At 44.2% G+C, this 22,599-nt stretch overlaps 2 protein-coding genes across 11 annotated transcripts in view; both read right to left on the reverse strand.

Moving 5' to 3' along the window:
* The window catches only part of SLC12A1 (solute carrier family 12 member 1), a 66,926-nt gene extending 59,672 nt beyond the window's left edge, over positions 1-7,254 (reverse strand). For 2 of the 9 annotated variants that reach the window (XM_065558172.1, XM_024101238.3), the window contains exons 1-2: positions 7,071-7,211; positions 4,296-4,777 (exon numbers count right to left, since the gene is read on the reverse strand). In XM_065558172.1, coding sequence (XP_065414244.1) covers positions 4,296-4,706 — 411 coding nt within the window. In that variant the 5' untranslated portion in view covers positions 4,707-4,777; positions 7,071-7,211. Of the gene's footprint in view, positions 1-4,295; positions 4,902-5,663; positions 5,777-6,915 lie in introns of those variants that run through there. The other 7 variants (XM_005304024.4, XM_005304023.4, XM_065558168.1 and 4 more) reach the window with 6 other exon arrangements.
* A 3,951-nt stretch (positions 7,255-11,205) lies between these two features.
* Positions 11,206-19,687, reverse strand: CTXN2 (cortexin 2). Of its 2 annotated transcripts, XR_010590879.1 has the most exons (4): positions 19,342-19,687; positions 18,699-18,768; positions 15,397-15,564; positions 11,206-11,656 (listed from the first exon to the last, which is right to left on the reverse strand). XR_010590879.1 is itself a non-coding variant. In XM_065559006.1 (2 exons), the coding sequence occupies exon 2, from the start codon at positions 11,600-11,602 to the stop codon at positions 11,354-11,356; it is 249 nt and encodes an 82-aa protein (XP_065415078.1). In that variant the 5' UTR covers positions 11,603-11,656; positions 15,397-15,533; the 3' UTR covers positions 11,206-11,353. The 2 variants fall into 2 exon arrangements, 1 of the variants encoding a protein (XP_065415078.1); XM_065559006.1 differs by lacking the exons at positions 18,699-18,768; positions 19,342-19,687 and having other exon boundaries at positions 15,397-15,533.
* Between the last annotated feature and the right edge of the window lie 2,912 nt (positions 19,688-22,599).

The raw sequence follows: 22,599 nt of genomic DNA on the forward strand, positions 1-22,599 counted from the left end.
CCCATTGAAATCAAGTCCTTGCTTGTTTTCACAAACTGCATGGGGAATGGTTGAGTTATTTCCACCATAGAAGTAGTTGGTGCATATGCTAACACAAAACACTAACCAATGTACTCCAGGGAACAATCTAGCCCTGGCAGAGGGAGAAGCTTGATATCCTGATAGGTCTTCTCCATCACTAATTTCTAATTTTCAAAAGTGACTAGTGATTTTGGATTGCCCCAGTTTTGGGGCACCCAAATTGAGACACCATGAAGTAGGCTGCTATTCAGAAAGTGCTCTGAAAATACCACCCTCTGAAAATCACGCACCTTTAAGAGGTCTCAAGATAGACACTGCAAAACTGAGACTCCCCTGCCCCCAATCACTAGTAATTTTTGCAATTCTTGCCCTGAGTTCCTCTGCACCCAGGAACTACTTTTCATAATCATTCTGCTAGTGCCAACTGTAGTCTAAAGCAGTGGTGGGTAACCTGCGGCCCATCAGGGTAATCCACTGGCGGGCCACAAGACAGTGTTTACATTAACCATCTGCAGGCATGGCCTCCCGCAGCTCGCAGGGGCTGTGGTTCGCCATTCCCGGCCAATGGAAGCTGCAGGAAGCGGCGGCCAGCACGTCCCTGCGGCCCGCACCACTTCCCGCAGCTCCCATTGGCCGGGAACGGTGAACCGCGGCCACTGGAAGCTGCAGGAGGCCGTGCCTGCAGACGGTCAATGTAAACACTTTCTTGTGGCCCACCAGCGGATTATCCTGATGGGATGTATGCGGGCCGTAGATTGTCCACTACTGGTTTAGAGCTTATATGGAGTTGTTCCACATAAAGGGAATGAAGTGTGATTATTTCACTAATAATCAGTTACTATAACAACTCCATAATACCCCGTGTGCACTAAAAACACCGTGACAATTAAAATTATTGCGCTTGCATAGTGCTTGCTATCTTAACCTGTCATGCAATTACATCTAATTTATTTATTCTTCTAAATACCAAAATTGCCTTCTCTATGTTCTTATCCTGTGTTCTCCAGTGTTTCAGGTTAAGATCTCAGAACACTTTACAAACATTGATAACTTAGACCTCACAGCACTTGCTTCAGGTCCAGTTAAATATTAATATCCCCATTTTATGGATGGGGTAATTAAGACCCAGGGAACTTGTGACTTGCCTACATCATTCAGTGAATCAATGGAAGAGCCAGGATTACAGCCCAGAAATCCTGACTGCTAGTGCTGTGTGTCAACAGCGAGAATATGCCTCCTTCTCCCCCAGTAGTCATGCCCTGCAAAACCTTATGTTAAAAAAGTAATGTTATGAAGCTTCTGAAATGAGCCAGACAGTTCTTGCTTTGACCTTCGCTCACTAAAAAAAACCCTCAAAGGACAAAAAACTAAACAGCTGAAGTTCAACTACATTCTGTAAACAAAAACAGATACCCAAACTGAAAAGCTGTCCAGCAGCAAACCTCAGACTGAATTAGGTTATAATGGTCAAGACGTAAACCCCAGGACACCAGGGTTTCATTGTGCTACTTCACATGCACTAGTGTCATTCATTTATATAATACAGCTTATCTGAACATGGAGGGCCAGATTCCTCACTGCCTTGTCCTTCGAGTTTTCACTTGTACATCTGCAAAGTTAGTGGAGCTACCAAATTGGAATTCTCCACTCATTTACCCCAGGGATAGTGTTTTACACCCACTTGGCATTCATGTTGCATAGCTGTAAGTGACCACACCAAGGACCTGATTCTCATTTACATTAAGGCCACTTTACACAGCTCAGGCAGGGGCCTTCTTGTAAAGGGGAGTCCCAATGTGGGAGATGGGGGGGAGAATCAGGCCCTGATTTTCCAAATGGTTAACTTTAGGCTTGATTTCACTACTTCTGATTGATCCTTCCTAGGATGGGTGAACCTCAAGAGGTTTGTAGTTTGAACTACATTTGAATCAGCATCCAAAAGTCTAATGCTTATCCAAATTATTCAGACCTCACAAATATGCAAAACTGAGTTGGAAATGAAATGAGAGCAGGCTTTCTCTGGAGACTTCTGCTTCCACATTTGGCCAGTAATAGAGGAGGAACCGTTTTTTTCTCACTGTATTTTGGCACTTCTAGTCCCAGTTGGAAGCTAGACATGAACCCCCTTCTCCTGCCTCTTCCCTAAGACACATCTGAACAGTTTAGAATCTCGGGGGGAGGGGGGGGAATGGTTTGACTTCCACTCTAAAAAAGGGGTGAAGGTTAGCTCTCAGCAATGCTTTATATAGAAAACTTGTCACCATGGTTTGGGGGTAAGAGGGATTCTCATTTTATCCAGATCAGTTGAACCATCCCTAATAATTTCTTCCAGTAGGTTTTCAATTACTTTGTTTAACTGTTGCAAAGAACTATATAGAGGGCTTGATCTAGTAGTCTTTGTCCACCCAAAACTCTCAGGCCAGGTCTACACTACCCCCCTAATTCGAACTAAGGTACGCAACTTCAGCTACGTGAATAACGTAGCTGAAGTTCGAAGTACCTTAGTTCGAATTTACCTTGGTCCACACTCGGCAGGCAGGCTCCCCCGTCGACTCCGCGGTACTCCTCTCGCTGAGCTGGAGTACCGCAGTCGACGGCGAGCACTTCCGGGTTCGACTTATCGCGTCCAGACTAGACGCGATAAGTCGAACCCAGAAGTTCGATTGCCAGCCGCCGAACTAGCGGGTAAGTGTAGCCAAGGCCTAAGTGAAGTTGTATTTTATACCTACTCTTCGCTCACTTTATATGTGTGTGACTACCGAGCAAGGCAGTGAAGAATCAGGCCCCCGGCCTTCCATTAAGTTTGTTTTTTTTATAGAAATGAATTACACTGGTGCACATGAAGTAGCACAGACATTTGTGAAACCCTGCTATTCAGAGGGTTGGTCTTGACCATTACAATGTGATTCAGTCTGAGACTTGCTGTTATCAATTTTTCAAATACAGTACATTTAAGGGGAATTTTGAGAGTGCAGGGAATCAGACCTAGACAATGCATTTCTGGTGAATCGTTGTGGGAAAAGTAGGTGCAGAGGGCAACAGAAATGAGGATTCTGATGACAAAGGGCCTGTTTCTTGTTAATTAATGATCAATTTACCAGGGTGGCTGTGCAAATAAAATGGAGCATGCATCCAGTGACTGCTGGAGGGGAAGTTCTGTTCATTAGACCCATCAATCTTGTGGGTCAGTGGTAAACTCTCCTATTCATTCAGTTAATCAAAACTAGGGCCACAATCCCCCTAGAAAGGAGAGGGGAAATAACCCCAACTCTAGAAAATCATTTAAAGCAGTTTAGGTATCTCATTTGTCAAGAGCAGCTGTTCTCTGTGGTTCTAACTAGTTTTCTGTAAGTCTGTCTTGCCTCTGTACTTCCATGGTCACATCACCATAGTATACGAGTGAATCCTAAACATCTCTTTTGCACTGGTCAGTAAAAAAGATTTAGCCAAATGATTTCTGAATAAATGGTTGATAGACGATCATCAAGTGGTGCCTCTCAGACCCTCCCAAAAATCATTGTTACAATAAACAATGAGGGCCAAAGTCATCCCTAGTGTGAATCCATTGATATCAGTGGGGTAACCAGTGCCCTAAGGATGAATTTGTCCCCAAGAATTGTCTGTTAACATATACCTCTTTAAAGCAAATATTTTCAGAACCAACACACATTCTTTTCTGTGTTTGAAACTCATCTTAATTTGCAGCTTGTCACCTTTGCTTACAATTTGGTAGCTTTTGTTCATAGCTCAAATGGGTAAAGCTTTGTATTTCTGACTAGTTGATAATGGTATTTATTATACATTATAAAACTTTAATACAACAGTTATTACCAGATTATTGAATGAACACAACAAACTAATCAGTAGAACTCTAGTTATGATCAGGTGTTAGATTAAAGGTTAGAATAGACACTTTCATATTTGATTTAGGTTAAATTATGGCTTAAGTTGCTACTTCTACACATTTAACTGTAAGTCAAACATAAAATGAATCCTGTGGTTTTATAGCTGTAGACAAGAAATAGGCATATTTTCCTACTGATTGAGTACATTCATTATTTTCAACCAGATACAAACCTGTTTAACAAAAATCTTTGCTCCTAGCAGAATACAGAACAGAGAACATCCTGCAGGTACAAGTCTAAATAAGGGAAGTATTTAGTTACACTTTTTCTCTTGCACAGGGTTCACAAGATAAGGGGCTGGATATGTTACTAAACAAAATTTGCCTGGAAATCTAATGGAAAGTGTTTGTATCATTCCTTTCCACTTACCTTTGCCAGTTGTTCATGAATTTCTAACAAGCTTGGTCTGTTCATTTTGGCCCCACTGATGCTGCCAGTATTTCGATAATAATCAATGTTAGGAACTGCATCCACTGTATTATGGCCAAAGGTTTTTAAGTAATATGTGTTACTATGAGTATCATAGGGATGTAAATTTCCATCCGATTTAACAGTATCCCCATTTTGAAGAAAATTTTCATAAAATGCTCTATTTCCAGGCCTGTGACTGATCCTGTGTCTGCCATGTGCTTCTTCAGTAAATGATGTTTCTTCATAATGTGGAGGATCGGCATCCTCTTGGGGTGTTGCATTATTGTCATGGCTTTCGTTAATTACATTAACTTGAAACCTATTTGGACTTGGCTCCAAGAATATATTTGGAGAATTATTCATTGACATCTTCAGGGATGTTATGTGCTTAGGTCACCAATCTTTCTATTCTTCTGTAGTCGGAGGTAGTGTTGCTTTATCTGCAATAAGACAATAATGCTGTTGCATTTGAAAGATCTTGGTTCTTAATCTAGCAAAGTTCAATGGAGACTTTCTTGAAGTGTTCACTCCTAAGTATTCTTCTTAAGGTTGTCCTGCATGACTCTGTCATCAAAAGCATAAGTAAAACTTTTCTATATTTAATTAACTTACATAGTAAGGTAACTCTTCCATGATTTCTTAAAAAACCCTGTGAGACAGCAACCTTATAACTTTTTACAAACAGGGCCTGATCCAAACTCTGAGTCAATGTGTAATCAATAGGAGTCTTGCTATTTATCTCAATGGGCTTCGATCAGGCCCTAAATAGGCTAACACTATACTTAAAAGTAACTTTCCTGAGTATATTAACTTTTCAGGGACTAAACGTAGTACTTCTCTGAACAATGTACAGCCCAATGGTTCATTGAAGATGAAAGGAATGCAACATCTAGCCAAGAAGGATGGAATTCACCAGAGATCCTGCACATGGTATTTACCACTGCACACTGGTTGTTTTCACCCATAGTGCAGAAGTAAATTGACATGACTCTTCAAAAAATCCAATGTTTTTTTAAGTTAATTGTAATATATTAGACTATTAAAAATAAAACAAATAAGTCTTTACAATTTTCAGTAGTTCCAAAATGTGAAATAATTTATGAGTAGGTGACTGAAGCACTGAAAACTATACATTTTAGATGTATCTAGGAGTAATGTCACATAAAGGAATAAATGTTAGAAAACTGAAATATATAAAAACATGTTTTTACTAAATTGTAATGAATATGTCCAAATAACTAAAGCAAAATGACAGTTATTTATTACTGAAATATATATTAGCAATAGTTTTAGGCAATACAAGATTCAAAGAATAATTTTACAGACCTGATCTTGCATTCCTTGTGTCCCCAAATACCCATTTAAGACCATTTGAAATAAATAGTGGCAGATGGTTAGAACTAAATGTGTGAGGGATGCAGAACTGCCCCCTGCTCCCTAAAAAAGGAAAAAAGGCTATATATAAGGCCCAGTCCTGCAAATGGTTAAGCTTTCAGGATTGGGTCCAAGGAGAACAAGCTGTCAAGTTAGATTACTCTGAAATGGCATGTATTACAAATTATTTGTGATCTACTAAATCCTGTGCCAGACCAATATGAGGCTTGAAATAATTGCATATATTGATTAATACTTTCAGTAACTAAAGAAATGTGATTTTACAACCCTGTGTAGAACAATTCAGTAAAAGTCCAATCCTGTCCCTGTTGAGCTCATGTGGGGTCTTGGGCCCTTTTGAAAATATATCTGATAGCAGGAAATTTTGGAGAAAAAACATGCAATATTATAAAAGGATTATACCAACTGAACATCAGGTAAATAAATAAACCCATTAGAAGAATGAACTGAGAATTGAAAGACAAATTAACCATATCTATTGATAGATCTACATATGCCTACCTATATAAAATATCAAATAATCACACAGGGGAATTATAACTTGAAGAGCCCCTTAACCAAATACACTCAAACCTCATTATGAGACTTAGCTATAGCACTTGAATGCAAGTCAGATGCAGATTCTGTGAGTCCCATCTACTCTCGCTCTCTGTTTCTGTATATAGAATATCCTGCTGTAAACTCTCATCACAGCAAAATTTCTTTATAACCCTCTAGATATTGGTTTTTCAAAGCAAGCTGTTCTTTTCTGCTTAATGTTTTGTGAACTCCACCAGAAACAAGAAGTTCCTTCTTTCAGCTTCTTTTTTTGGTACTATTTTTCTTGGTCACCTCTGATCCATATTACATTTGTTATGTTATTGATTGGTAATCTCTGAGCATAGATTGTATGCTTTTCCCCTTAGCATAAAAATCTTTAATATAAAAAGAGTGCACGGAAATGAAATATTTTCTTACATAAATGCCAGATCCTGATCCTACTATAGTCAATAACAGTGTTGCTGCTGACTTCAGTAAAAAACAGATTTAGTCCTAACTCTGTACTTGTAGACTCTGGGTGAAATCCTGGTGCTTTGAAGTCAATGGGAATTTTGCCATTGGCTTCAGTAGACCCATAATTTCACTTTCCAAGTTTACTTCTATGGTAAGTGTTTCTGCCACTAGGGAAATAAAAGTCTCTTACCTTTCTGCTGCCTTTGCAAATAATGATTTTTTTTTTGCAGTAGATTTCCAGAGGTCTGTTAGATGCTGTTATTTGCCATTAAATTTAGTATTATTAGTATTATTGTATTATGCATAAGTTAACAAGCTTACACTGTTCAGGATAGTTTAACTTACCTCTCGGTCCCGTGCTGTAGTGTAGGGCAATCAGCCTTTTATTTACTTCTGTATATAGACTGTCCTTCTCACTTATGCATCATGGTTTTTACCTCATTGGCTAATTCTTTCTTCTGTGCAAAACATTAAGTGACTCACCCAACCCCTGTCTTTGACATATGCTCTAAAACGCTCCTAAATGACTGATTTAGAGGGACATTCTAGCTTGTTAAATATCAACTAGTAAATGAACCTGTTAATTCTTGGAAGGAACCTGTTAATTCTTGGAAAAACTGTGACTGCATGTCATAGGAGGAAAATAGGTTGGTTTGTTTTTCTTTAGAATTTATAAAATATAGCTACAGGCTTCTAGGCAGCTGTATCAGTTACTGTCCCATAATTATGGATCTGCTTATGTGCACTTGCACGTCAGTATGTCCTTCCTGTTTATTTCCTTTTAGATTGTGGATCATTTCATTTTAGATTTTTTTTTCTTTGATACCTTAGGGGATGGGGAAGAGATACAATAAGAGGTGGCTGAATTTACATTAAAATTTCTAAAACTCCACGACTGGAAATCTGATTTTAGCAGATCGCATTTGGAAGTTGAACAGTGAGTCCAGCAAGTAGTCCCATTAAAGTCAATGGAAAAGACTCATGGAATAAGATACTATTCATTATTACTGTGGTTATTTATTTTTTGTATTATGGTAGTCCCTGGAGGGCTCACTCACAGTTTAAATGTGTTTAGCTTTAAGCACATGAGTGACACAGGATTTGGGGACTTCATCAGCAGAGTCAAGGGAAGGGTAGGGACGGTTTTGTGGCCTGCAGCATGCAGGGGGTCAGACCAGATGATCATAATGGTCCCTTCTGACCTTAAAGTCTAAAGTCTATGAGACACCATTGGCTTGATTGGGACTGCTCATGTGCATAAAGTTAAATATCAGAGACGCCTTTGCAGGACTGGCGTCTGTATAGACACAGAGTGAGAGAAAGGCGGTATTATGATCTCTGTTTTAAATAGAAGCACACAGACAGTAAGTGACTTGCTCAGGGTCTCACTGGGAATGTGGAATCTGGGTCTCCTGAATCCCCATCCAGTGCCTTAACCACAAGTCCATCCATCTCAACAGTGCATGTAGCAGAATTGGGTCAAGTACTTATATCATTTGAAATGAACATGTTTATTTGTTCACAAACTACTCTGACTTCGCAATGGTGTGTTTGTAGGATCTGCCAACTACATAATTATCAGTAAACTCTCCTCTTGGGATTGAAACTCATGCCTATTGGGCGTAGTGTTTGAGCTTGAGCCTCCAGATGCGGTGAAGTTCAGCCTGTGTGAGTGATGTGCCTATCACCACATCTGAGACTTGGGCAGTGGCACTATCCAGGGAGTTAATATAAAGCTTCATGCTGAAGAAAGCTAGCCTAGCAGTCCGAGTATAGGTCTGGGTGCCAGGTACTCTGGCACTCTAAGCCTAGCTTTGGACAGGTCTTTGAAAAGAGTTTGGGAATTGTGTTTAAAAAACCAAAGTTTGATGGGGTCACACTTTGCTGGCACTATGTTTAAAATCGTGGCCTTGCTCAGCTCTTTGCTTCGGCTATAACACATTTTAGAACACCGGTTAGCCCCATCAACATCCCCTATTAACACTGTTAAAAACTGGTTTAGCTGGAAGCATGTTTATGCATAATCCTGAATTCATTTAGATCCCCAGCATGGATGAGACCACTGACTCTCCTTGTGACCTTGATGAGGTCATTTAACCTTCCTGTCTCCGTGCCTTGGTTTCCCCATCAGTAAATTGGGGATAAGAATACATGAGAGGAGAATCAGGCTGTGTGTGAACTTTTTTGAGTCTATTTCTGTTAAAAATCTTGCCCTGTATTTTTGAGGAAAGCCTTTTGAAAAGTTCCAGTTTGTGCACTCCTTCTTGTAGCCTTGAGTTTTTCCTTTTGAGGGAGAAACAACTAATGTTGCTCTGTAATCAAAATGGAATTTAGTACATGGCTATAACAAAATATTGTAAAGTCAAAGAACTAAGCACAGTTCATGGACCAGAGCATAAATGAAATAGTACATTATTTCTTGTTACCAAGATGAAAAGGATGAGCATGTGTACGGTGTGCTAAAGCTCTGCACTGGATAATTTTGCATACTTGATTTATGTTTGAATTAAAACCAAAATAAATAGAGTATATTCGAGCTATGTGGCCTCAAAGGTTTCTCACACTGGAACCTAAGCCATTTAAATGCTACATGTTCCAGGTCACAGCTTTTCACATTGTACACTTTGGAGAGTGGATGGAGAAGACCACCAAAAAGAGTCAGTACCGCCACTACTGTTCTCTTTCTTGCTATTAGCCTCAGGCATGATGTTCATGGCTTTTTCCATATAATCCAGTGGCTTTCCCCGTGAATGGCATTTTGCTTAGCCAAGTTCCCTTCACTGCCACTTATCTAGCAGATATGGCATGTGGCACAATATGGATTTTGCTGAATTACTGTAAAACAAACAATCACTACAACTCATCTTCTTGTCTCTGCATCTCTTAGCACGCGTAGCTGTATAGTGAGAGTGACAATACCTAAACAGAAGTCTGTTTCCAAGTTTCTCAAAAGTGGAATCGAATTACTATCAAGTTCTGACACTCTCACACAGCAGCTATTTGTGCTAAGAGGTGACCTTGAGGTGTTACTACTCAGCTTCTGTTTTTTCTCTGTGTTACCTCTTCTGTCTTACTAGGACCCTCTGCCACAGAATTCCTCAGAGTGACACTCCAAATCCAATCCAATGGTAGGACCAGACCCTGTCCCCTGATTTGCCCCTTTGCACCACACTGGTAGTGCAAAGAGACTGAAAAACTGTCCTGCCCTGCCTGTTGGGGCTTTTCTAGCATGGGGGGAATCACTGGATGGTGCACAGCTGGCAGAAACAGGTCTAGGTTCCATCCTCTTTTGATCCACTGGTATAGAGAGACTTGCAGATTGCCTCTGTACTCTGGCAATCCCCAGCTGGTATTATGGCCACTGGGGACTGTTATCATCCAACACAAGTTAGAGCAGCAAAGGCCGTTCCAACTTCTGCCAAGAGCTGAACCAGTCCCCAGGGGAGCACAAAGGTGCTGCAAAGATAGCTATACACCCCTTTAGGTCCTGCTCTGAGCACAGCTCAACTAGACTTGAGGAATGGGTCCTTAACTAATATTTGCTTTTTTCTCTTCCCCTCTCCTCATCTCTGTGAATCTCTCTTTATCAGGCTCAGAATGACTTTGCTTTCTGATGCGAGCTACTAACTAATTTTCAGCTGTATGAGGATGTGAGGATGGAATTAGAGGCTCTGGTTGGATTTTTGAGCTGGGCATGTGTCTTGCAATGCTGAGTGTACCGTATATCTTATGTATAGCAACCAAACCATCTTTAATTACATTTAACTCCCACCCCCATCCCAATAACTCTTCCTTGGCCATCTAAGAATTTGATTAGAGCAGAAGGGAAGTTTTGTTTCAGCAAGTGTAAACAGTTTTCTCAGACTGGGAGCAAGAAACAGCCCTACACGTTGTTCTGAAAAGACTGTGGAAACACTGGATACAGTAGCAGCAGCATGATGCTCCTCTCACATGGATTTAGCCAATGTGACAGCACCTCCAGGTGTTCGAGGGTGGGACTTTCATTAGTGACTGCAATAACCATTAGCACTTACGTTGGTTTTTCTGTTCTCTTAGTAACTGAAAACAAGAGTTTCCACGTGCAGACACATGAGTACCTGCAGGCTTCTCCCCTTGTGCTGTGATCCTGTTGTGCTGTTTAATCTTGCAAACTAAGCTGGTCCAGTACATTGGGCTGATTCAGTTTTTGCATATGAGGTCTCCAAGGTCAGTTTCTGGACTTAAAGAAATCATGTTGGATGAGTTGGGAGTTACTATTCAAAAATATTTCACACCCATTTGTCACTGATGTGATGTTGTGGCATGAATTCTGCCTATGAAGAGACAGGTGACAGGTCTGGTTCTCAAGAGATTTCTCTGCCACTCCTCCTCACTGAATGTTTAGTGAATCATCTCCCAAAAGTCTTTCTTTGACATTAGCTGTTTCTTACCCACAGCTCCACAAAAGGTGAATTCCCAAAATAAAAGCAGCATGAAATGCTTTTATGATTCTGCAACAAATATTTATTTAACAAAACGGATGCCACCATCATATCTTCAAAACATAGGTTTATAGTACAAATGTATCAGTACTAGGTTTTCAAAATGAAATCAACATCAAAAGTAAGGCAGGATACTCTTTTGAGTTTTCATGCAAGAGCATATTCAAACGTTCCTTTATCAAGACCCTCGACTTCATCTTCCCAGGTGGAAGATGGCATGCTACTATACGGGTCCAGTAAGATTTTGAAGCATCTAATAATAAGTAGTCCCAAGAAAACACACAGAATCCCTACGAAGGCAAAGCCAGTTTTTTGCTCTAAAGTCAGTGAGAAGGCAGACACTTCGCTGACACTCATGCTGGCTGAAGCGTTGCTGCAGTAGCTACTGCTCATCATTGGGCGTCACATACTGGTGAGTCTTCGGGATTTTCACTCGTATTCCTTCTTTGCCTGTACACAAAAGTGGAGTCAGTTTGGTTATGGCCAAATGTAACATAGATCTCTGAGCTATTATCAGCATAAAAAAACAAAAACCGCATGGGCGTTAATAGTGAAAGTACATTTTTGTGCACCCAAATCAGCCTGGCAACACTGTCATTAGAAATTGGTAGTCAAACAAAAGCTAGTTGGAGTTGCTAATCCTGACAATGACAATGAAAAACTGATCATTTACTTGCTTGTCCCCACCACCCAAAATAGAAAACTACTGGCCAGGGGCATGTGAAATTTTGCAAGGCTGCTTTAAATGGCATTTTATCAGATTGGGCAAAATCCTGCCAATCTTCATCAGGTCAGAGCTTGCAAGACCTCCATGTGCAGAGTTAAATGGGAAACTTATGCTGGAGAGCTTGCACTATCAGTATCTGAGTCCTTAATCTGGTGAAACACCCGTTGACTTCAATGAGCATTTCACCTGAGTCAGACTGATGGATTGGGCCTACATGTATTTTAGCCTAGAACTCTAACTGCAATAAACCAAACGTACAGAATGAAAATGTCATTTTTATATAATAGTGTTGGGCATCTTATTGTTTGGGCTCCATTTTCAGACAAATGCATGTATTTGCATGCCTAAAAATGCTTGTAAAAATGACCGGCTGAACGTTTAACTTCTCACTAATCATGTGTATGTGTAAGTAGTGTTAAATGCAAGCTAATGTGCTTGTGTAGTTGCGTACTTGCTTTTCTGAATACCACCTGCCCTATGCGATTGTCATCATTAGTGCATAAACATTATTAGAGTCTGGGTGGGGCACAGACTGTCAAAAGCTACATTCAGATTTGCAGGCTGAGCCATGTGCCAGCTCCCAAGGGTACAAAGTGTATATGTCCCCACCAACCTGAAATTAGAAATCCCTACACCCATTAGTGTATGCGGAAAGGTTAATGGAAGAAGTGAGAATACAAATCTTTTTCCTTTCCCTCATTATGCTCTTCTCTTCACCATTATTTTCCCTTTTAAAATATTGCTGTTCCCCAAGACACTGATTTAGGAGTAGGGTTACCATTCGTCCGGATTTACCCGGACATGTCCTCCTTTTTGTTCTAAAAATAGCGTCCGGGGGGAATTTGTAAAGCACTCACAATGTCCGGGATTTCCCCCCCCCGCCCCGGGCAGAGCAGAGCGAGTGGCTGGGAGGGCTGCAGGAAAGTCCCGGGCTGGACTCCGGAGCAGCTTCCTCCTCCCTGCATTCTGAGCCGGCAGCAGCTCCTCCTCCTGCAGCCCGGTCCCGCAGCCCTGTGCAGGGCCAGGGACCGGGTTTTGTTGTGCTGGGGAGCTCAGCCATGTGTCCGGCTGGCACAGAGCCCAACACCCTGTTCTGAGCAGCAGGGTAAGGGGGCCAGGGGGCAGGAAGGTTCTGGAGGTGGCAGTCAAGAAACGGGGGGGGGCTTTTTGGGGGGAGTGGAGAAAGTTTTGGGCAGTCAGGGTACAGGTAGGGGGTAGGGTCCTGGGGGGCAGTTGGGGGGGTCTTAGGAGGGGGCAGTTAGGGGACAAGGAGTGGGGGGGTGGGGGGCTGGGAGTTCGGGGGGGGAGCTGTCAGGGGGCAGGAGTGGGGAGAGGGATCGGAGCAGTCAGGGGACAAGGAGCGGGGGGGTAGGGGGCTGGGAGTTCTGGGGGGGAGCTGTCAGGGGGCAGGAGTGGGGAGAGGGATCGGAGCAGTCAGGGGACAGGGAGCAGAGGGGTTTAGATGGGTTGGGAGTTCTGGGGGGGGCTGTCAGGGGGTGGGAAGTGGTTGGATGGGGCGTGGGAGTCCCAGGGGTCTGTCTGGGGGTGGGGGTGTGGATAAGGGTTGGGGCAGTCAGGGGACAAGAGGCAAGGAGGCTTAGATAGGGAGTGGAGTCCTGGGGGGCAGTTAGGGGCAGGGGTCCCAGGAGGGGGCAGTCAGGGGACAAGGAACGGGGGGAGGGTTGGGGGTTCTGGGGGGGCAGGAAATGGGAGGGGCAGGGGCGGGGCTAGGGCGGGGCTCCTCCTGTCCTCTTTTTTGCTTGTTGAAATATGGTAACCCTATTTAGGAGCCTTAAAACAGCTTCTTCATTCAAAGGATCATTTATAAGCAGTACACAAAGGGCCCAATCCTGCATTCGTGGCACTTTAAAAACATCCACTGACTTCACTGGCAGTTTGGGCGGGAGAGTGCAAGGAATGCAGAAGGGCCCAAAATACACAGGGTCAAATTATGGTTTGCCCTTGCATGAGTGCAGTAGTCTGGGAAGAGCGTGCAGGGAACCCTTTCTCCTTTCTAGTGCACTCACGCTGGAGGTAGCCCATGCTGGGATTTGTGCTCCCTTAGTGTGGGTGGAAGGAGTGAGGAGGGGCTCGCTAGCCCATGTAGTGACAGTAGAGGCTGCAAAGAGGGGTGGCAAAGTGGGCTAGGGAACATGGCCAGGGCCCCACCCATACACTCCAGCTGATGCCTTGAGACTGCTGCTGGACTGAGCACACATTCCACCATTTTTAGAGGTGTACAAGTGACATTTCTGAACATGCTTTCTCCTGTGCTCTTGGGAGCAATACACCTGCCTTAGCCTTACATGGGCATTATGTTCCAGCCACTTCCACTCAGGTGCCACACCTGCCTCATCACCACTGCCACAATTCAGCAGACCTCAAGGTGTCAGAGCATGATAGATGATTTGCAAAGGGGAAAGAAATTGGACTCCCCCCCCTTTTTTATTGGCTTCTTTATAATGATAAAGAAGGCCAAAGAGGTTTCTCTTCTCTTCATAATTTTTGTCTGCTTGGTTTCCTGTTAGAAACGGATATCCTGCCTACCCTGACGACTCTATGGACAACTAGAGAACTGGTAGGATTATAACATAGCAAGTACCAAGGGGGGGGGGTCATTTTTAGGCTGATTATTTGTTTTTGTTGGCTGTTGTTAACACCTATTTAACTAAAACACTTGGGGAAAACATTCCTTGTGTTCAGCACCCTTCCTTCAAGGAAGCTCCCATTACAAATTTCAAAGTCATCCCAGAAATCTTCTAGCTGAAAAACAAACAGCAGCCAGTAAAAGATTCTTGTTTGGATCCTCTCTTTTCCTCCTGATAACCTCCATTTTTCTTTATATAGATCATAAAGAACCAAAATTAAAAAAACAGCCAAAAACAGGGAGGGGAGAAGAGAAAAGGGCAGAAACCAAACCTATTTTTTTCTTTTTCAGCTTCCATTTAACTTAGTCCATAATAAGGAGTAAGGATAAAACGGAAGGAAGGAAGGAAGGAAGGATACAGTTAAAAACTGGGACGGATCTTTAGATGATGTGAATCAGCGTAGAGCTATTGACTTCTTTGGAATTACACTGGTTTATACCCATTGGATTTGGCCCTACAACCTGCACCTGTTTTAAGGTTTGGAAAATGTTGGTTTAAGCACCTCACCACCACCCTCTCTTTCCTTTCCCTGACTCCCAGTCCAAACCTCTGCACGTTGTTCATTAGCAAAATTCATTCCTCTTACTTAGAGGCTTGTCCATCAGAGCCATGAGATCTTTACTCCTGTTGAGTAATGTCTTGTTCTGTGATTTATGCCATTGAACCAAAGGGTACAACTTGCGGGGTGTGGTGCTACTTGGTGAGAGACAAAGTGCCAGTATATGGCCCATAGTAACCAAAAATAATGTCAAGAGCAATTGAATGACAATAATTGATATCTATATGAAGAAAACAAATGAAATAGATGAAACCACCTGATTCACACGTTTTCATGTAAGGCACGTTTCCAGTTTTTCCAGGAGGTTTAACAGCTGCAGAGATTGGAAAGTAAAATCACAGAATTCTCAAATTGTTGCCCAAATCAGTTATATGTACCAGGATCCAGCCAAGAAGAAAGTTCTCCTTCCAGGAGTCCAAGGACACTGGGAAATTAAAAAATGAAAGGCTTATACTGGGAAAGGATTTGTACACTAAAGCAAGAAGACATAGTGCCAGAAAATAAAGTACACCCATAAAAGACACAGAAGTCTCTGAGACAAACTATAGCCCAGGTTCTGCAATTGGGTCTGCAGGAGCGGGACACTTGTGCCTATGTGAAGCCCATAGAAATCAGTGGGTCTCTGCTTGGGTGCAGAGGTCTGTGCCCCCCAACTCCCAGAGGAGCATAAACTCCCAATCTTGCAGTCTTACTCAGGCAAAATTCTCTCCCATTGGAGTCAATAGGAGTTTTGCCTGAGAAACGAGTGCAGAAGCAGGATCCAAGATAAGATACAGTTTACAAACCAAACCAAACCAGGAAGTAACACCATTTATTTTAATGAGGTAGGATGATCACATAATTCAGGAATGAAGAAGAGACACATATGACCTGTGTTAAAGCACCAACAGCAGTATTATGCCCTGGAACCTATGGCTTAATTAATAGGGTTAGACCAATATTTGGGCTGATTTCTCACACGGGCTAGGAAACAGGCATTGCTATTGGTCCTTGCATGCTTGCTCTACTAAATGTTTGCTATTAGCCCACACTGATATTATTTTATTTATTTATTATTCAGTTCATCATCACTGGCAATTATGGGTCAAATCTTCGGCATGCAAAGCCTGAGTAAATTGGCAGGGAGTACAAGGAAATGCATACAGGACTGAGGAACAGAATTCTTGGCCCCAACCTGCGGTAGTGGGGTGGAATGGCTCTGTGGGTGCCATTGGCTAAATGGAGTAATAGTGTATATTTCTTGTGCAGGGGCCTTGGGCCTGTCAATCCATATTGTGCCTCTCTGTTGAGCCCTGAGCTCTCTTTCTCCCCATCCTGAGCAGCAGAGATGTAGTATTTCCACTGCATTTCAGGCCTTGCATACTCACAGATTGGAGTGGAAAATTTTGTCCTAAATATATACCATATAAAGGTAAGATTTTACTTGTTTGGGGGACTGGGATATGTTTACATTGTAAATCTGTTTGCAGATTGGCAACTGAGGGCTGCAGCCAGCAGTTATGCATACATAATGTCATCTGCTCTAGAGTATGTCTGAAATCACAAGCAAAAAGACCATGAATGCTAGAGGGCCCTAATCCAACAAAGTATGTAGGTAACCACTAGGTCAGAGATCAGGGGCATGCATTATAAGAACTAGAACTTGTAGGGTCCATTTGTCAGGAGGTGCCACCAAACCTATACCTATTGGTACAGTTTCTACAGTTTGCTTCCATGTAGTTTCACTCAACTGCCCCTCAAATTGGGAGAGGGGAGAAGCAAGGATCCCTGAATAGCCTGCTGTGGTGGAAAAGGCCATCTGATGCCCCTTCAAGACCAGAAAGGAGGCCACCAGGAAGCAGGAGTGGTACAAATGCCTCACTCCCATAGATGACCTAGGTAAGTAGAGGGTGGGAAGCAGCTGGGTGTTGCTGGATAAATGGTGCTAAGGAGGTCAAAAGATGGTAGTGAGCACTGTATAGAAGCCTAGATAAATAGGTAGATAAATTGGAGTGCCTAAGATTATTGTAACAGCATCTACCCATATCCACCAAATGTTTGTGGACCCAGGCTGATGTTTAAAGTTTCATTAGAATCCAACCCTGATTATGGGTGGTTTGAGGGTTTCAATATGAACTTTTTGTGCAACCCTAGTTACCCACCCTCACATTTCCAGACTTTAGAAAAAGAAAGTGTCAACAGTAATTCCAGATATTCTCGGGAAAGGGTCTGAGAAGTCTGACCACAGCCTCCATAGGTTGCTGATTACAAGACTTCCTCAAGAGTCTTCCTCGCATGCTGGATATTAGCCTTACCCTCAAAAACAAACAGGTTTTGTTGTAAAGATCACCGTGTAAGGGCCCAATCTGGGGAGGTGCTGAGTACACTTAAGTCCCATTGAAGTCATCAGGAGTTGAGAAGACTCAGATCCTTGCATGATCAAGCCCGGGTTGACTGAGAATTCACATTACATATTACAACCTAGGTTAAAAAACTAATTGTGCTTAATGAGTTTCAGGTGACTCCTGTAAATCACAAGTTTCACCTAATAGTAATAAAAAGTCATTCCTGCTGCCATGGTACTCAGATAGTTCTCATTCAGGAAGTACTGGAGGTTGCATGGCTGAAGCAGTGGTGCAGTGACCCCATCATTCTGATGATGCTTCAAATGGCCTGGATTCTAGATTAATGCTTCTAAGAATTTTTAAAGGCATTTAGGTGCCTAAAGATGCTGACAGGCACCTAGTGGGATTTTCAAAAGCACTTAGGTGCCTGTATGCATCTTTATTCATAGATTCATAGATTCTAGGATGGGAAGGGACCTCGAGAGGTCATAGAGTCCAGTCCCCTGCCTGCATGGCAGGACCAAATACTGTCTAGACCATCCCTGATAGACATTTATCTAACCTACTCTTAAATATCTCCAGAGATGGAGATTCCATAACCTCCCTAGGCAATTTATTCCAGCGTTATCTTTAAAAACCTGGCTCTGGAGGAGTGGCACTTCAGGGTGGTACCATTGCTGTAGCAGGAATTTGAAGGCAGTAATGAAGGGAGAGGATTAGTGATGGGTACACCTCAAAAAGTTCTCTCCAGTTTCCATGAATTTGGAAGTTTATCCAAACCATCTGGACCACTCTGAGATGACAACACTGGTCTGGAAATGTCACAAGAACAGCTCTGTGACTGCAGAGCCAACCTCACTTCAGTTAATATGCATACTGCATCCCTAAATCATTGCAGGAAAGTCAGCCTCTTCTTCCCACCCTATCCAGCCAGCAGGTCACGATCCCAAACCTGGCATTCAAGAGAGTCTTATGCAGGGAGCCCAATGCCATGCTGCCCAGCACTGTTTGGTATCAGAAGGGTGTAATTAGCCATTCTGAGAGTGTAGTAGGGCCAGGCGTGGCCTGCAGTATGTAAGCACAGGACATACTGCATCTTTTTGGAGCAGCAGTAAATTCCATTCCACTGTGCATTCCCCTGCAAATCTGAGCCAGCAAGAGATTGCCACCTCCACCCCTCAAATATACAAAGTATTGTAAAGATAAGATTTTACTCCTAGTAAATGTACAATACCTAGAGTATCCATTTGGTGGTAGATCCTGCGCTCTGTAATGCACTTTTTATTCTTATGAGCTAGGGATGTCTGGATAAGTGAGAAACAGAATAGGAAAAAAAAAGATTCAGTGTCATCATCCTTGGACTTGTGAACATAAAATAATGCAGTACACTGGCTATGAGCATGTAGTATAATTGTACCATAAAATATGGAGTATCTGCAAGGCAACTGTTGATATACAGTTATATCTATAGCTTTCACTTCTCTTTGGCATCCTTTTGCACTAGGACACTTATGTATTTACAAAAACATAGATTTCAGTCTATAATCATTTATGGCAAATTTCAAGGAGCAGTATTGAAAATCAACATTTAATTTCTGTAAAAACTACCTGCTTTGTCTTACCCTAACAGAGGCTTTCTCTGAGAATATCCCTTACCTGGCCATAATACAATCATTATCTGCATTATTAAAAGCAAATCTACAGCATAGCTAGGAAATCATAACAAAACAGCATAGCAAGCTCAAGATATCCTGCAGAATTTAAACAGACAAAATCAGTGCAATTCTCCAGCCAAGATGTGCACAGCTCCCCTCCCTTCTTGTTTTCTAACTAGACAGAGAAGCATCTTTATCGAATGAAAACCTAGCAATACAAACCCCGTTCTTCCTTGTCCCCTCTCCCCATGCTGATGAACTGCCGAAGTTGCAGTGGCTCACAGTGTAGGTTCTCAAGCTGTTGAGAGCTCAGGATTGAGCCTATGACTGCTGGGATTCTCCCTTGTGGCCACAAACCCAGCAACCCCCTCCGGAGGCTCTAGGGGTCATCGGTGGGCGTTTCTTCAGACGGATGGACGCATCGCTCGGGGACTCCTCTCCAAACACTTGGGTGAAGATGCGGTTGGAAATTCTCGAACTGGGTTAAAAAAGAAAAAGAAAAAACCCTTTCGGATGATTCAGCCCCGCTTCCCTCCAACCCCCCCCCCCCCCCTCTACCGACTGAACTGAAGAAGTATGGAAACTTCCTGCAAAATACTACGTGAGAGGCATCAGCAAATCTTTGCTGCACACCCATCCAGATGCTGCAGCAGCCGCAAGAGTGGCTGCCCAGCGATTTCTCTCTTGGCTCACCGGAGCCTGCAGCTACCATCCCTCCTGAAACACGAGGTTTTGGGACATGGCATCTGGAGGCACAGCAGCACCTCTGTTGAGGTGTCAGAGGGGTCCTTATCGTGCAAGCAACAATGTCACGCAGACAAGGGTTTTCTCACGGGCTGGTTTTCAAGCAAAGCAAGTGAAAGCGGGGAGGCGGGATTTGAAATTGACTAAGGTGTTCTGTGGCTATCTGCACTAAATTGCTTATTTCCAGAACAATGCGGGGGCTCTCGCCTTTCATTCTGTGTGGGCTATCTGAATTATTTAGGTCGGTTAATTTAGCCCTCGGGTGCAGTCTGGTTAAGTAGAAAGCGCGGGTATATAATCAGTGCACTGTGCTAACATCCTAGCCGCATCAGCCCTGGATCTCCCGAGGGAGCGGTCAGACTTTCGATCTCACGCTTTCTACCATCTAGTGATTAATGAGACCGGAAGAGCCATGTTAAATACCCCGGGTCCAAATCCTGCTCTCCTGCAAGCAACTGGTGTGGAGTAAATGAGCAAGATGTAGGCATGTAGCCCATAACATTCAACTGGTTTCTGTGAGGTCCGGGGGTGAGCTGAAGAATGGTCTCGTCTTATTTTGTGTCTACCTCTGGCATTGCCAGCACCCCTTCTCCCAGCAGTTTAATAATAAATAATTATTAATAATAATCATGTCCTGGAGCTGTCATTAGTGCTGAAGCTTCTTTGCCGAGTTTGTGCCTAAGTTACATATGTCTTGTAGATCTCTGTTTGCAAATATAAATTTAAAAAATAAGGATTCCACTTGCCATATTAGAAGGTGGTATTAACATGTATGTGGCTACCAGATGAAGAATTATTTTAAGTTGTTTTAACTTTAATATATTATGTTTTAATATATTAAATTTAAAAAAAAACCGCTCAGGCACATTTTAACCAATCATTCCATTTCCGTGCATTCCAGTAATTAGGCACTGCATTGGAAATTCATACTGATTTCAGTGGCACAGGACAGGTATCCAAGTAAGTATCAAGGATGACAAGGTTTGCAGTTACACTGGCTAGCTGAACACCTCAGGTATGTGCTGAAACACAAGGTTCAAGGGTAAAGACAGGGGAAGTCCTGGTATAAATGCATATCTTGAAAGGTTTTTTAATTGCTTTAATTAAAATAGAGTTTTAACTATTGTTAAATAAATACAATAAATATAATTTGTGAAGTTATTTTTTCTGAGAAAATGGGGGGAAGGTTTTTTCCTGCTGTGTATTGTTATGTTTACATATTAATCATTTTTTTCATTGTTTGTACAGCACCTAGCACAATGGGGGGGTCCTAAGACTTTGGGCCCTCTCACAGGGCCGGTGCAACCATTAGGCGAACTAGGCGGTCACCTAGGGTGCCAAGTGGTTGGGGGCGTCCAAGATTTTTCCTCCCTCCCCTCCCTTCCCCTCACACAGAGTGCGGTGTGGCGGATTGGGCGCCTGGCCTGATTTAGCAGCTCCCATTGGCCTCCAGCAGGCAGAGCCCCTCCCCTATTCCCCCCCTCCCCTTGCCTCAGTGTCGTGTCGCCAGCACACTGTGGGGGAGGGGCTGTGTGCTTCGCAGCCTGTTTATTTTGGCTCCACGTGGAGTCAGCGGCTGGAGCGGCATGGTGGTAAGGGGAATCCCAGAGGGGCTGTCAGGGGGCGGGGGGAGAGTTGGATGGGTCGGGAGTTCTGGGGGGGTCTCTCAGGAGGCGGGGAGTGGTTGGATGGGGCATGGGAGTCCCGGGGCGGGGGTGTGGATAAGGGTTGGGGCAGCCAGGGGACAGGTAGGGGTAGGGTCCTAGGGAGGCAGATAGGGTGGGGGGTCTCAGGAGGGGGCAGTCAGGGGACAAGGAACAGGGAGGCTTAGATAGGGGGTGAGGTCCTGGGGGGCAGGTAGGGGCAGGGGTCCCAGGAGGGGGCAGCCAGGGGACAAGGAGCGGGGGGGGAGGGGAAGTGGGAGGGAGTGGATGTGGGTGGGGCTCTCCCCCTGTCCTCTTTTTTGATTGTTGAAATATGGTAACCCTAAAAAAGCGGTGCCCTGGCTCAGCAGGGAGGAGCCACCTTCCGTAGGCACCGGAGAGCCAGAGTGTCGGCTTGCGGGGGTGGCGAGCCCCAGCCATGGAAGAGCCGGCGCGGCACAGGGGATCAGCAGCCCTGCAAAGGCAGCGGCACCGCTAGCGGGGAGCAGCCGCACCCCCTACCCCTCGTGCCCAGGCTGCGGCCCGGCGCGCCCCCCCCTCGGGGGCTCCTGCAGGCTGCAGCAGTTACATGTGGTTGGAGGCCCCTGTGCGCCCCCCGGCTCCCCGCTTGCCGTGCTCGGGCTCTGCAGCTCCAGGCATGTGAGCTACCGGGGCGCAGGGCCCTGAGCCTATTCTGGGAGGGGCAGCGGCAGTGGCGGCTCACACTCCCAGGAGCCGCAGAGCCCGAGCGTGGCAGGGGGGAGCCGGGAGGCGCACGGGAGCTGCTGCCCGCATGCATCCACTGCAGGAGCCCCCAGAGGGGGCACCAGGTGGGTTGCAGCCCAGGCAGGCGCACCCCCCCGGCTTACCCCTCACCGCGCTCGGGTTCTGCGGCTCCCAGGCCTGTGAGCCGCTGCTGCCCCTTCTGGAGCAAGCTCAGAACCCTGTGCCCCGGCAGCGGCTCACAGGCCCGGGAGCTGCAGAGCCCGAGCACAGCGAGGGGAAAGCCGGGGGGCGCATGACGGGCCTGCATCCGCTGCAGACTGTAGGAGACCCCGGGAGGGGAGTGCCCGGCCGCAGCCTGGGCAGGAGG

The sequence above is a fragment of the Chrysemys picta genome, chromosome 10 (assembly GCF_011386835.1).
Source record: "Chrysemys picta bellii isolate R12L10 chromosome 10, ASM1138683v2, whole genome shotgun sequence".
Lineage (NCBI taxonomy): Eukaryota > Metazoa > Chordata > Testudines > Emydidae > Chrysemys > Chrysemys picta.